The 14213-nt window shown below is 34.2% G+C and overlaps 1 protein-coding gene across 1 annotated transcript; it reads left to right on the top strand.

Annotated features, from left to right (window-relative positions):
- Nucleotides 1–2492: 2492 nt before the first annotated feature.
- On the top strand, nt 2493–12793 carry LOC127873752 (uncharacterized). The gene is made up of 5 exons (XM_052417710.1): nt 2493–2609; nt 4169–4302; nt 5597–5682; nt 10239–10475; nt 12468–12793. The coding sequence occupies exons 2-5, from the start codon at nt 4241–4243 to the stop codon at nt 12512–12514; spliced, it is 432 nt and encodes a 143-aa protein (XP_052273670.1). The 5' UTR covers nt 2493–2609; nt 4169–4240; the 3' UTR covers nt 12515–12793.
- The last annotated feature ends 1420 nt before the right edge of the window (nt 12794–14213 follow it).

The raw sequence follows: 14213 nt of genomic DNA on the forward strand, positions 1-14213 counted from the left end.
TATATTCAGCATAACTATTCAATGATAATAAAAATATTGTATGGCCTTTCTGGTATACCATGAGGCGTTTTTGGTTCACTGATGCGGACTTTTTGGGAAGCCTTTTTGGTAAACGGCCTTTCTGGTACTATATCTTTGAGGGGAGCTAAACACCTATTTAATACATTACATTTAACACATTTTAAATAAAACATGATAGCAATAGAAACATTTCATGTAATTTGGACCGAAATCTTTGTGAATATCTTCCAACGTACCGATTCGCGTAGCCAGTTTTATGACGGACTTCGGCGGAGTGACCTCCCTTGAAATCGGGGGGGGGGGGGGCGTGGTTTCACTCTCGCTGTCGAAAGGTCAATTTAGAAGGATGGGAGAGTCCACCAGGCTTAAATGTATAATTGTAGACAACGATGTGATTGGTTGCCGTTCTCTTGTCGCGCACTGAAATGTGAATGATGTATTGAAAGATATCTTCTATAAATTACAACGCGGCCCCGTTCAAGTCATTATGAGAGTAGAAGTGTTACGTGTTGTCTATTCCAAGGTAACATTATCTTTATAGGATTATTAAACAGTACTTATATTGTACAATATATAAAAGAACTGTGTATGGATAGTTCACGTTCAAGATTTACTAAATGCTGTTCCTAAATAAAAAGTTTGCATTATGTGCGACCATAAATGATCAGTATAGTAACCTAACTTATCAATGTTCATACTGCTGTGCCGTTATGAGAATTGTACTTAATTTCCGACTATTCGACTATTTCATTGATTGTCACGAGTTAAAAAAAAACTTCTCTTGCAGTTGAATTCATTGGTGTAAAGCGCCTGGTTCGATCACACTCTTTGACTCTTGGACGCGCATTCGTGTCTGTTCTAAGCAATCATGGAAACTATTGTTTAATACAGACTTTACAATGATCATCAAAGTATACGTACTTGCGCATACTATCTTTGTGTTCTGAACGTATGTCAAATGTACCATTGCGATGTTCTCACTTTTCTCACCGTTTTAAATTCTTTATTTTCTCTCACTGGCTTTTTTGTTTATATTTGATTTTATCAACAGTGTACACGTGTTTCAATTATACAAGGGTTGCAATAGTTTAGCTTGTTAAATATATGAGATTACATAAAAACTGACCAGAAACGACTTAATGTTGCTTGGGATTTAATGTTTTATTAGCAAAATATTTGATTAATTTCGTTTGTGACTGATTGTTTTTAAATATGTGAAGATATTGTACAGGACATAAAGTGCCGTTTCATATTAATAAAGCGACTGAAATTCAATGTAATAATTGCAATCTATCATACAATGATATATATGTTTATCTGATGACATGGTCTGTAATTGTTTAAGTAAATTAATACAATTTCTTTCTTGAGTGTGCTTTCTTAACAACACCACTTCCTTATTAAAAAAACGTTGCTTTATTTTCTTATAACCTATACTTGCTGATTATACTACTCTATGGTTAAAATGTCTATTTATTGACCACTATTTCAGATTAATTGTCTTCTTATTCTGAATTAAATATGTTCGTTGTACATATTTCTTATTGCCACCCTCCTTTAAATAGTGTTTTAAAGGAACCGTCAACCGCGATTGACGAACAACGAAAAGTTCTAAAATACCGTGTGTGTTTTTACAATTATGAGTTTGTATTGATTAAAATATCACGACTGGTATATTACATTACTTGACAAAAGTTGTTAAGTTTTCATATTTTCAATATATTTGGTAATACATTTTACTGGGTAGAGGTACCAGGTAACTACCACTATAAACTATAAATAACGAAAGTAGATTGATCATCTTCGTCACGTAGTAAACCCATGAATGCAAATTGTGCATGCGTAGTGAATTGTATATATCTTATATATAAAATGATCAATCTACTTGCGCTATTAATAGTGTGTATATCGTTATGTCACCTATTTTCGCAATGTACTTTCGATTTCACATCGCGAAATTTAATTTCCGAATATACTGAAAATATGAACTTTTTTGAAGTAATGTATTACACCAGTCGCGATATTTTAATCAATATAAACTTATAATTGAAAAAAATACGGTATTTTAGAACTTTTCTTTTTTCGTCAATCGCGGTTGGCGGTCCCTTTAAAGCTTCTGATAATAAAACTAATTCACAAATAACGCTTTACACTATAATTACCCTGCATATTGCATAGACTAAGCGATCTCAGCACACAATTCAATACAAAAGTTGTGGAATAAACACATTCGTCGGTATCCACACTCACACAAAACGTGAAATGCTGATTTTTCCGACTGTCTTTAGTATGCTTTTAATCAATAGTTTAGCATAATTTAGATTGAATCTTAGTGTTGAATCGAAAAATACACGATTAAAAAAAGTAATTAGTCATTATTTAATATTTATGTTTTTTGAGGAAGAACATGCCATGACAATAACATTTTCCAATATTTGAAATTCATTCAACTGTCCCTTCTTTTCAGAATGTTTGGCCTTGTCTTAGGTGCTGTTTTCTGTGTGTGTCACTCAAGTGCTCTCTCTAACACCTGGCAGAATAGAATCAAGCAAAGACCGGCGCCAGTTGTACCGTTCAAGCTGGAATGGGTACGTTTCTTTACGACTGTTATGACTTATGATATTGGTTAGACTTAACGGAAACTATAAATACAAAAAGAAATACATTCAATGGTGTATATGAAATTAAAAATCAAAGCGGCGGATTATACAAATACTAACAAGAAAAAAAAAGAACAAAACGCTCAAATCGATCAAAATATTGGTGTAGATGAAATCGTATTTTAATCGGCAAATTTATACTAACAGGATTTAATCATGTTAAAACTTAAAACTTGTATATTTAATCACGGAGAATCTAGAGTCTGTGATTTAATGCATGACGTTCCTGACGATAACGCTGGAGAAATAGCTTGCATGATGCATTCAGTTCGAAAAATGCGTTCCTGAATTTAAAAAAAATTAAAATGACGAAAAAAATTATTCATAACCAGTTGAACCCACGCCAGTCGTATTTATGGCATTAACAATCATAATAGAGTAATAAAGAAAATTTAGAATTGACAGGACAGTCATCACAGTTAGCTAGAATATTACGATAAAAATCGTTTTAATTTTATCTAACCAAACACATAATAATGAAAGATAGGATCAGCGCCTTTAAACGGTCAATTCAAATAAGTTTGGGTTTAAATCGGTATAATGGATATCTTAAAATACAATGTATTGTTTCTATTATTTAGACTGCAAACATGTCGTTTTTAGGCAATGCATATCGTAAACAAATGTAAAATGTATAGCATTGCTTTTTGACACCACAATTATCAATACAGGTAGGTATTCATCTTAAGAAATGCTCAATATTTTCTTCAAGTGTTAACATATAATTTTGTACCATGTGAATGGAATGTTTGAAATTTCGCAATTTTTGTTTCGCAAATATGTTTACTTTAAACCGCATCAATGTCCCCGGTCGTAACGGTTAATTTTAAATAATAATAAAGAATACTAACTATCAGATCAAACAAATAGTTCCAAAACAACATTAAAACCAAAGATTCTTATGTAGCCAGGCCGCGTTAATAGCAATAACAACAGATGTAATGAAATCGATTAATGCGTACAAATTGAATTGTATTAAACACATAACATTTGTTAATAAATGCGTGCAAAAAGGAACGTTTATGTTTTTGATCCGATGAGAGATTTAAGAATCCGAATTGAATTTTCATAATTGCCGGATTAAAAACAATTTTAAAATGTTTTCATTTATTTTTAGTATGTACATTTGATGAAATAAAATGTTCCCTATTGGCAAAACCGGCCTTGATTTCCATTTTAGTCAAATATTATGTTTCATCTCTTTTAATAAAAATACATCACTATTACAGACCCGTTTAGACCGCATACCACTTGTATCGTCTACTCGCATTCAAATAAGACCCATTATCCCAACAACGATATCATTTCTCACATCCACAAATCTCATCGTGAATTTCATTAATTCAATTAAATTAAACAACCATCCGGTTCGCTTCATATGGCTGTTCAAAATGACAAACTCAAACAAAAAGATGTATTTGTCATGTGTGCTTGTTGCATCTTTTATTCCAAAAAGTATTCCCTGCCAAATTGCATCGTTTTTTCAGTACCTTGGAAAATGGTTCACACAATCTAGACAAGAACCTTGCAGTTGGAAAGGGTCTTCTGACTTTGAAAACATGGAGCTTAACTTTGTACTGGACCCTAAGAAAAATCTTCTTTACGATCACTCCATATGGAAGTAAGTTGAATATGTAAAAGAACCATATATTCATAATTGATTTGCTTACAAAAGTGTTTAAATTGCATTAAAATAGTAACTTTGTACTTATATATAGCGTGGAGATAAGTTTGGTTGGATAAACTTATAATAGCTATTTTATCATACAATGCGTTGTATTGCTGAATACGTTTTGCTGAGCTACACTTTGTATTGGACCCTAATAAAAATCTTCTTTACGATCGCTCCATATGAAAGTAAGTTGAAATGCAAAAGAACCGGATATTGTTAATTGATTTAGAATGAAAATAACATTAAAAAAGTACTCGTATACTGAATTATAGCGTGGGCATACGTTTGGATACTATTACATAAACTTATTTATCGCAAAATGCGTTTAATTCTTGTACGACGTCTTCATGAAACTCCAATGACACACACCCAGTTATTTTATCCGATATTTTATGTTTGGGTCGGAGGGCGATGCATGGCCAATTTAAGAAAATAACTTATGGTACCGAAACAACTAAACACTACAATTTGAACAAAAATGTCATAAGAAGCAAACATTAATAAAACACATCAAAATAAAACATTTATTCCGTCATAAATTCATTATTTACTATTTCAAAATTACAGTTTCTTGCCACTAGGGCATATATTATAGTCGAAACTTGCTTTTATACCTCTTTATCTATGCAAGTAAATTTTCGTTGACATGAACATCTCATCTTTAACCCTTTGCATGCTGGGAAATTTGTCTTCTGTTAAAATGTCGTCTGCTGAATGTATAAAATTAGCAGTTTCTTCGATTTTTTTCAAAGAATACTATCAGAATAGCAAACAGTTTGGATCCTGATGAGACGCCACGTTCTGTGGCGTCTCATCTGGATCCAAACTGTTTTCAAAGGCCTTCAAAATTCGGTTCCAGCACTGTAAGAGTTAAATGTCTAATGTGATTGACAGAAAATTTATATATGATGAACAATATGAGTATGAAAACATTATCATAGTTTTGACTTAAATACTTGGTTGTAACCTAACGTTTGCGTTAAATTGCATTTGTAGACTGTATTAACTATGTCGTGTTTGCAGTAACGGCACTGATAACAACCTTTCGAAACGTAAACACATAACATAATAAGAAAACATAGACGAAAAAATAGCTTGAAGTCAAACAGCGGCTTTTAAAAAGTTATTTTAGTTAATTAAGTGTTGTTTCAAACTACTGACAGATAGTTGCACGCCTTGCAGCACACTGCGAGCTGTATATGTTAGTGTCTTTGAGCATGTACGCTATTGCTTTCATGTGCAGGAAAGACAACCGATGCGTTTTTGTTACATTCGATATCATTCCCTCATCCAAGACGCCGGGAGCATTCATGATTCAAGACCCTCTTGGTAAGTGTACTGTGATAACATTTGGACCACTGGCAATACATTAGAAATTACATTGAAATTATACGATATTACACTGAAAGTAAATGCGGATTTTTAAAAAGGCTATTATGCAATCATGTCTTACACTGCGTTACTGCGTTTCGTAAATATACATGCATATTAACCCAAATAATATGCGATAAACGTTTATCACAATCTGCTCATGGTAAATATTCTGCAGCTGTATTGTCATATATTCAGTAGAAAGTATTTCTGAACAAAATGTTAGTTTGGTAATGACACGTACGAGCTTTTGGTGTGTTATCTGTATACAAATGCAACGTTACTTAGTAAACGAGTGCGGCGAAATTGTTTTAGAATTGCCGAATTAGTTAAATAATATATCTTTTATATGTTCTACTTAATTATTTTGATAAATACGTATCTCAGTACGAACACTTTCATATGCGTATTCAAATTTTCGTTTTCAACAACAACTGTTTTTAAAAGCAATAAAGACAAAATTAATCAAAATATTATCAGACCGGTATTCTAACCAGACATATATACGAAAGCCAAAACCAACCCCGTAACAACCTGACTGTTCAGGTTTTTTTCAAAGTATCTGGGTATTTTAAAAAGCTATGCTTAGTAATACTCATATTTCGCCAGTTTTCTATGAAAAGCCTTGTACATCTTTATTATTTAACCGATTTCAGTTTAAACCTATTTAGTTGAGCTCGATTGCATCGAAAGCCTAAGGCTTATATAGACGCTTTCGAGTCCGTTTCCTGGGCCTAGAACCAGTACTTGGTGTCATTGTGGGGAGATCTAAAGAACGCCCGCACGGTGGGGATCGAACCCGTGACACCCCGGTCGCTGGGACATCATACCTATTACACCACGGCGACCTTTACTGATTTTAATTAATGATTAACCATAGCAAGAAATATCTTTACATATTGCTGGTCATAAACTTATAGATACAGATACAAAACAGAAAACCAAACGAAGCATGGAAGTGAAATTAAAACATATGAGTCAACCGGCCACACGTAAAGTATCCGTACATATTCTAAATATTTATAGGCGCGTTCTTCGAACAAACCTGTTTTAGTGGTGTGTCGGGCATTGCTATTTGATTCGATTATTAACAGTATCGAGAATTATCGCGCTCATGCTAAAAACATTAGTCAAGATGGTGGAATAATTCTTGTTAAATAAATAAAAAATAATATTTATCATGGTTTTGTTGAAAACACATTAAGAATCTATTATTGACATACCATAATTATATCGCTGAATATCTTCATTTAACATATTTCTGGTATAAAGAAAATTCCGGGTCACCTAGTTCACGGATAGCGTCTATATTATATAACGATTATTTTGGCCGCGAACTCAGGTCAGCTCATAAGGTAGTCGTGAAGACGCAGCGATGACCTGTAAACAAACTCTTTCATTCACACACACTCAGTCTGGCCGCGAACTGACCCTGATACCTCGCGGGTTGAAATGCAATGCATTTAAGTGAGGCCACGCTTCCACTGCTCTTTATACTTTTACATGTTAACATGTTGACAGGAATATGGAAGTAAGTACTAAATATGAGAACATAGCCCTTAAGTACAAACGCGCTTGCGCTGGCAATCCTCTGAAAATAAAAAGGTGCATGCACAAACTGTATTGATGTCGAGAGTTTAGTGTAAAACTGTTCTATCTATTAAGCCTTTTCATTAGAGATAACATTGTTTCATGCAGTTAAACAGTGTTACAAAGACGCGGATATGTTTCCAATGTTTTGGTGGTATACTCAAATCAGCCAATGGAATAAATGAAGTGTATTCATTCGTGTCTAGCCGCGGGAAATTTTATTTGAATTTTATTGGACACTTACACAGGTCAGGAAAGGTCAAACGTGACGTTAAACAGCTACGCCGAACAAATATATTTATACCTTTCTAAAAGCTTTTGCTCTTTTAAATGTAACTCATACAATCTTTTCGAAATTAAGAGATTGATTAAGTTGTTTTTGACAACTGTAAACAAATCTCTTCAAAATCGTTGAGTTCCCGAGGTGATGTTAATTAAAGAATTCATTCGGAATGGAAATCAATTATACTTAAAAACTACCTTTAAGAAACATGGATAGAAAATTCGAATTTTATTAAAACCATCACCTGTTTTCTATGACGGTAACGTGCATAAGAATTTAAGTATACATTATATCAATTATTTTTCCTTACTTCTCTTGATTTTATAGGTGACATACATACTGGTGAATATGTCATTTGGCTCTTTTTTGTAGGTGACATAAAGTCTGGTGAATACATCATTTGGCTCTTGATTTTGTAGGTGACATACAATCTGGTGAAAACGTCATTTGGCTCTTGATTTTGTAGGTGACGTACAGTCTGGTGAAAATGTCATTTGGCTCGTGATTTTGTAGGCGACATACAGTCTGGTGCATATGTCATTTGGCTCTTGATTTTGTAGGTGACATACAGTCTGATGAATATGTCATTTGGCTCTTGATTTTGCAGGTGACATACAGTCTGGTGAATATGTCATTTGGCTCTTGATTTTGTAGGTGACGTACAGTCTGGTGCATATGTCATTTGGCTCTTGATTTTGTAGGTGACATACAGTCTGATGAATATGTCATTTGGCTGTTGATTTTGCAGGTGACATACAGTCTGGTGAATATGTCATTTGGATCTTGATTTTGTAGGTGACATACAGTTTGGTGAATATGTCATTTGGCTCTTGATTTTGTAGGCGACATACAGTCTGGTGAATAAGTCATTTGGCTCTTGATTTTGTAGGTGACATACAGTCTGGTGAATACGTCATTTGACTCTTGATTTTGTAGGTGACATGCAGTCTGGTGAATACGTCATTTGGCTCCTGATTTTGTAGGTGACGTACAGTCTGGTGCATACGTCATTTGGCTCTTGGTTTGGTAGGTGACTTTCAGTCTGGTGAATACGTCATTTGGCTCTTGATTTTGTAGGTGACGTACAGTCTGGTGAATACGTCATTTGGCTCTTGATTTTGTAGGTGACGAACAGTCTGGTGCATATGTCATTTGGCTCTTGATTTTGTAGGTGACGTACAGTCTGGTGAATACGTCATTTGGCTCTTGATTTTGTAGGTGACATACAGTATGTTGAATACGTCATTTGGCTCTTGATTTTGTAGGCGACATACAGTCTGGTGAATACGTCATTTGGCTCATAAATTTGTAGGTGACGTTCAGTCTGGTAAATATGTCATTGGGCTATGTCATTTGACTCTTGATTTTGTAGTTGACATACAGTCTGGTGAATACGTAATTTCGCTCTTGATTTTGTAGGTGACGTTCAGTCTTGTGAATATGTCATTTGGCTAATGATTTTGTAGGTGACATACAGTCTGGTGAATACGTCATTTTGCTCTTGATTTAGTAGGTGACATACAGTCTGTTGATTACGTAATTTTGTTCTTGATTTTGTAGGTAACATACAGTCTGGTGAAAACGTAATTTGGCTCTTGATTCTGTAGGTGACATACAGTCTGGTGTATATGTAATTTGGCTATTGATTTTGTAGGCAACATACACTCTGGTGAGTACATCATTTTGCCCTTCATGTTGTAGGCAACATACAGTCTGGTGAATACATCATTTGGCTCTTTATTTTGGAGGCGAAATACAGGTCTGGTTAATACATCATTTGGCTCTTGATTTCTAGGTGACATACAGTATGTTGAATACGTCATTTGGCTCTTGATTTTGTAGGTGACATACAGTATGTTGAATACGTCATTTGGCTCTTGATTTTGTAGGTGACATACAGTATGTTGAATACGTCATTTGACTCTTGATTTTGTAGGTGACGTACAGTCTGGTGAATATGTCATTTGGATCTTGATTTTGTAGGTGACATACAGTCTGGTGAATATGTCATTTGGATCTTGATTTTGTAGGTGACATACAGTCTGGTGAATATGTCATTTGGCTCTTGATTTTGTTGGTGACATACAGTCTGGTGAATATGTCATTTGGATCTTGATTTTGTAGGTGACATACAGTCTGGTGAATACGTCATTTGGCTCTTGATTTTGTTGGTGACATACAGTCTGGTGAATATGTCATTTGGATCTTGATTTTGTAGGTGACATACAGTCTGGTGAATATGTCATTTGGATCTTGATTTTGTAGGTGACATACAGTCTGGTGAATATGTCATTTTGATCTTGATTTTGTAGGTGACATACAGTCTGGTGAATACGTCATTTGGATCTTGATTTAGTAGGTGACATACAGTCTGGTGAATATGTCATTTGGATCTTGATTTTGTAGGTGACATACAGTCTGGTGAATACGTCATTTGGATCTTGATTTTGTAGGTGACATACAGTCTGGTGAATATGTCATTTGGCTCTTGATTTTGTAGGTGACGTACAGTCTGGTGAATATGTCATTTGGATCTTGATTTTGTAGGTGACATACAGTCTGGTGAATATGTCATTTGGATCTTGATTTTGTAGGTGACATACAGTCTGGTGAATATGTCATTTGAATCTTTATTTTGTAGGTGACGTACAGTCTGGTGAATGTGTCATTTTGGCCATTGACCCGAATAAATTCGTCGTCGAATGGGGCTGTACAAAAGTGGCCTCCATTGGTCAGAGATGTGACGACCCATGGGTATCTGTGCATACTCGTGAGCGATTCCCGTCGCCTAAAGTGTTTGCCAAAATCGATCTGGCGCTAATGACGACCGTCGGCGTTCGTCTGGCGGAACTCCCTCGGTTGAGCCATTCCAACATGCGTAGGTTCATCTTCCATTACTTCTTTAAATTTTATCAAACAGTAAAAATATATAAAGAGTGAAAAACATCAGTTGATATATGAACATCATATCTAGGTTATAAGCCCCCAACTAGGCGTGATACTGTTATATTTAAAAATTTAACAAGAAAGTATAATTCTAAGATGATATTCTTCCGAATGCCGATGGGTTGCTAAACAATCGTAAACGCTAAAATAAAGATTTTTTATTTAAGTGCCACACGTTCGTCTTTGTGTAATTTCTCAGAATTTAATCGCGGCATGTTAAAGCTGTGCAATGATACTGAGTCTCAATTTAGTTTCGAATACGTTTGACGTGTTAACATTTACGTTGCTCTGTATGTATACAATTTTATTAATAAAAGATTTCATAGAGAATAATAGGTTAGTGTTGATTATAGATCAGGTTTATCATGCGAGGCTTAGAAAACAAAAAAGCACGAGCCTTGGCGAGTGCTTTTTCGTTTTCGTGCCGAGCATGATAAACCTGATCTATAATCAACACTAACCTATTATTCTATTTATCCCACTTTTTATTCAGTAAACTATTTTTATTTAAACAAAATAAGTTTTCATGAGTGTTTGTCGTACTTTGATAATGACTGTAGTGTAACCAAGGTCAGTGTATTACTCCGCGTTCCAAAAATAACCGCTGATCAAATAATCATTTTTTTTTAATCAGAATATCGTTCTGTAACAAAGTGTCGAGCGTTATTTATTACACTTTTAATCATATTGAATTGCAAATCTTTAAGTTTTATGATATCAATATGGCATTAAGTTGTTATATACAAGGAACTACATTTGTTTACAACGTAGCCTAACACCACACACAATTCACTTTCGATATCAAACTATCGAGTCGATCACGAGGTGCACAATATTTCCTTCTTTGTTATAATATGTGGTTATTTCGTGACAAAATAACAAAGATTACTTGGATTTAAGCTAATTATATACATTAACATTTTGAATGTTGAAAGTGGCACCAAAGAATTGTGAGGCAAAGTTGTTCGAACTAGAGAAAGACATTTGCAAGTGAAGTGACTGGGTGGGGCGAACATCAAGATCAACTTGTTCGACGGTAGACATCGGTTGTCTAGGCTGCATTTCGGCCATCGTTTCAGTGCGTGAAGGTGAACAAGAGGAATCTGTTGGATTGTTACATTTACTGGACTGAGCAAGAATGAACACTTTTGCTGCTGTTCAACAGATATGTTGGAATAATTGGTTATGGACTGGACATTTTTGTGCCCTGTTATGGTCATGGTTTCAGTGGGTGGAATGTTTGCATTTCGAAGATTTTGGACCAGGAATTTGCGAACTGAGCGGTTCGTTATTCTCTTGTACTTGAGAAAGCCGGCGTCTTTTGCCATGGCCTTCAGCATCTGACCTAACTTGTTGACACCCAATTGTTGACGCAAGAATCACCGGGATGCAGTGTCATTTGTGCGTATTGCCAGGTAGAAAAGATGCTTTAAAGAAAAATCAGATGGACGCATATCCGAGTACATCTTGTAAATGAACACAGGATTTCTTGGTCCAGACGATTGTTTTCTACGGTCAAAGGGGAGCAACTCGAACTGACTTCTTCAAAGGGGAGCAACAACAACAGAACCTATTTGCATAGTGTTAAATTTACCTAATACTAGGTTTTAATGACAATAAATGACAAAAAACTCGTTTTTTTTGCTACTTTCCTTTGTTTTAAGGTCATTAAGATTGACAAACATTTGAGATTGTTTTTATTATTGATGCACTTGGCAAATACAGGTGACGAGGTGCGTGGGAAAAAGTAGTCCCGGTTCGGCAGTTGATGACGTCATTTCGTGCCATTGCTGTAAAAGTGGGATAAATATGATTCCTTATCAAAATACATCTCGACATGTTTCATTTTCGTTATTATAAAATTGGTTATGTCTTTGTTTGATATTTAGTTTGCAGCTTTGAATTTATTAATATTTAATCTTAGCTTGCGTTCTTGGCCAAGGGAAATTTGCTGCATCTGACTTCCTGTAAGGATCTGTCTACACCACGTGACTTCCTTTAAGGTTTCTGTCGGAACTTGAAGACGCCAACGATATGTAAAAGGCTAAAGTAGTAATAATAATAATAAAATACAACGGTTTCTTCAATTACACAGACAACATATTACTTTAACCAAGATAATTTGCATGATATTGTTTATAACGCATTAAACATTTAGCTTTAATGAGCTTGCATAAGTATAGCAGTAATAAACACGGCTTTCCTCAGTTACTTGTTCATTGTCAGTATTTTATTGTATATGCACATATTTATAAGTGCAGTGCTGTTGTAGTAGACACATTAGACACTCGAAGTACACAGTACTCTGAAAATGCTTCTTGTGCAAGAACGTGTGTTCTATACGTTTCGAAGTTGTTTAGGTTCAGTTACACTCGCTGTTCCATTGTTCATGTAGGTACATTAGGATTGCACTTCCTATTTTGCACATAAAGAATAATAAATTGTCAGATGTTTAAAATTGAGATGAATTATTGGTACACAACAGCACATTACATGTATTCGTAAAATATATCGTCTAAAAGAAACATACGATCAGCAATGCGTACGTCTAATGCTCACCGTGCAATTCGTTTAAATGATCGGGTGACATTATGTAACAATTTTTTTATGTGCAACCAGTATTTGATTCTCCTCGAACATAAAGAATACGACAATAACTTTTCCGACTTGCTAAATTTTATAAATCGAAGTATTTGAGTCAATCCAACTGCTTTTAAAATGTATGTAATGAAACGATAATTAATCAAAGAGCTGTTAAATAAATATTAAAAACATTATTGTTTTCAAATACTATTCTTGGTATCCTTAACGAATTAAATAGTCAATAGATTTATGTATTTTTGAAAAAAAATAATCTCTTAACAAGTTAACTGACATACATGTTATGTTTTTGATTTGAATATTGCTTGTTTCTGTTGCTTGAATATAATGTGTTATTTTAGTTATCTATAATAAGTGTTCTGAAAATTGTCATTTTTCCAAAATGTTAAATAGTCTCTTGCAACGACTGCCATTCAGTGTTAACAAGAATGCAAACGGTCTGAATGATGCAAAATGATATAATAAAACGAAATTGCATCAAAATGATAAATCATCAACTTTATTAAATTAACTCACATTTTGCAGCTTAGAAATATAAAATAATATTTGCTGGGTTATAAGGCGTTAGCAAGTTGTTGTTTCCAATATTTTATTTTTTGCACTGACCTTTAACTGTTTTTACTCTTTGCAATGTTGCTAAATTCACTTAAATAATTGTAAAATATTCAGTTTTTTATCATGGGGGGGTCGTACATATTTACTAATTTTAATATAAAATTACCTAAAATTAACTTAAATTTCTTAAAAAAAACAATGTCCATTGTGAAGATTCTTGAACGTCATTGTGTATTCTTTTTTAATTAGGAATCGTTACGAAAAGTTAATGACTCTCAAAATTTATCAAGCCTGTTTACCTATTTTTGTGGCGATTTTATTGGTAACAAATAAAAGTGTTGGTCTAAATTGAAAATTCTTGATCAAGAGCGATGTCACATTTTAAACACAGAGATCATAACCTTGCGAGTTCGAAGAAGATTTGCATAGTTTTGACATCTACTTTGATACATTAAACTAACGCAGATTACAACGCTTTGAATATCTTTCATGGAACGTCATCACTTATTCATTT

The sequence above is a fragment of the Dreissena polymorpha genome, chromosome 3 (assembly GCF_020536995.1).
Source record: "Dreissena polymorpha isolate Duluth1 chromosome 3, UMN_Dpol_1.0, whole genome shotgun sequence".
In the NCBI taxonomy this organism is placed as follows: domain Eukaryota; kingdom Metazoa; phylum Mollusca; class Bivalvia; order Myida; family Dreissenidae; genus Dreissena; species Dreissena polymorpha.

Coding starts and splice junctions, on each gene's coding strand:
- LOC127873752 (XM_052417710.1), top strand. CDS start 4,241: ATGGAGCTTAACTTTGTACTGGACCCTAAGAAAAATCTTCTTTACGAT. Junction 4,303..5,596: donor TACGATCACTCCATATGGAA/GTAAGTTGAATA, acceptor TTTCATGTGCAG/GAAAGACAACCGATGCGTTT. Junction 10,476..12,467: donor GTTGAGCCATTCCAACATGC/GTAGGTTCATCT, acceptor ATTTAATCTTAG/CTTGCGTTCTTGGCCAAGGG.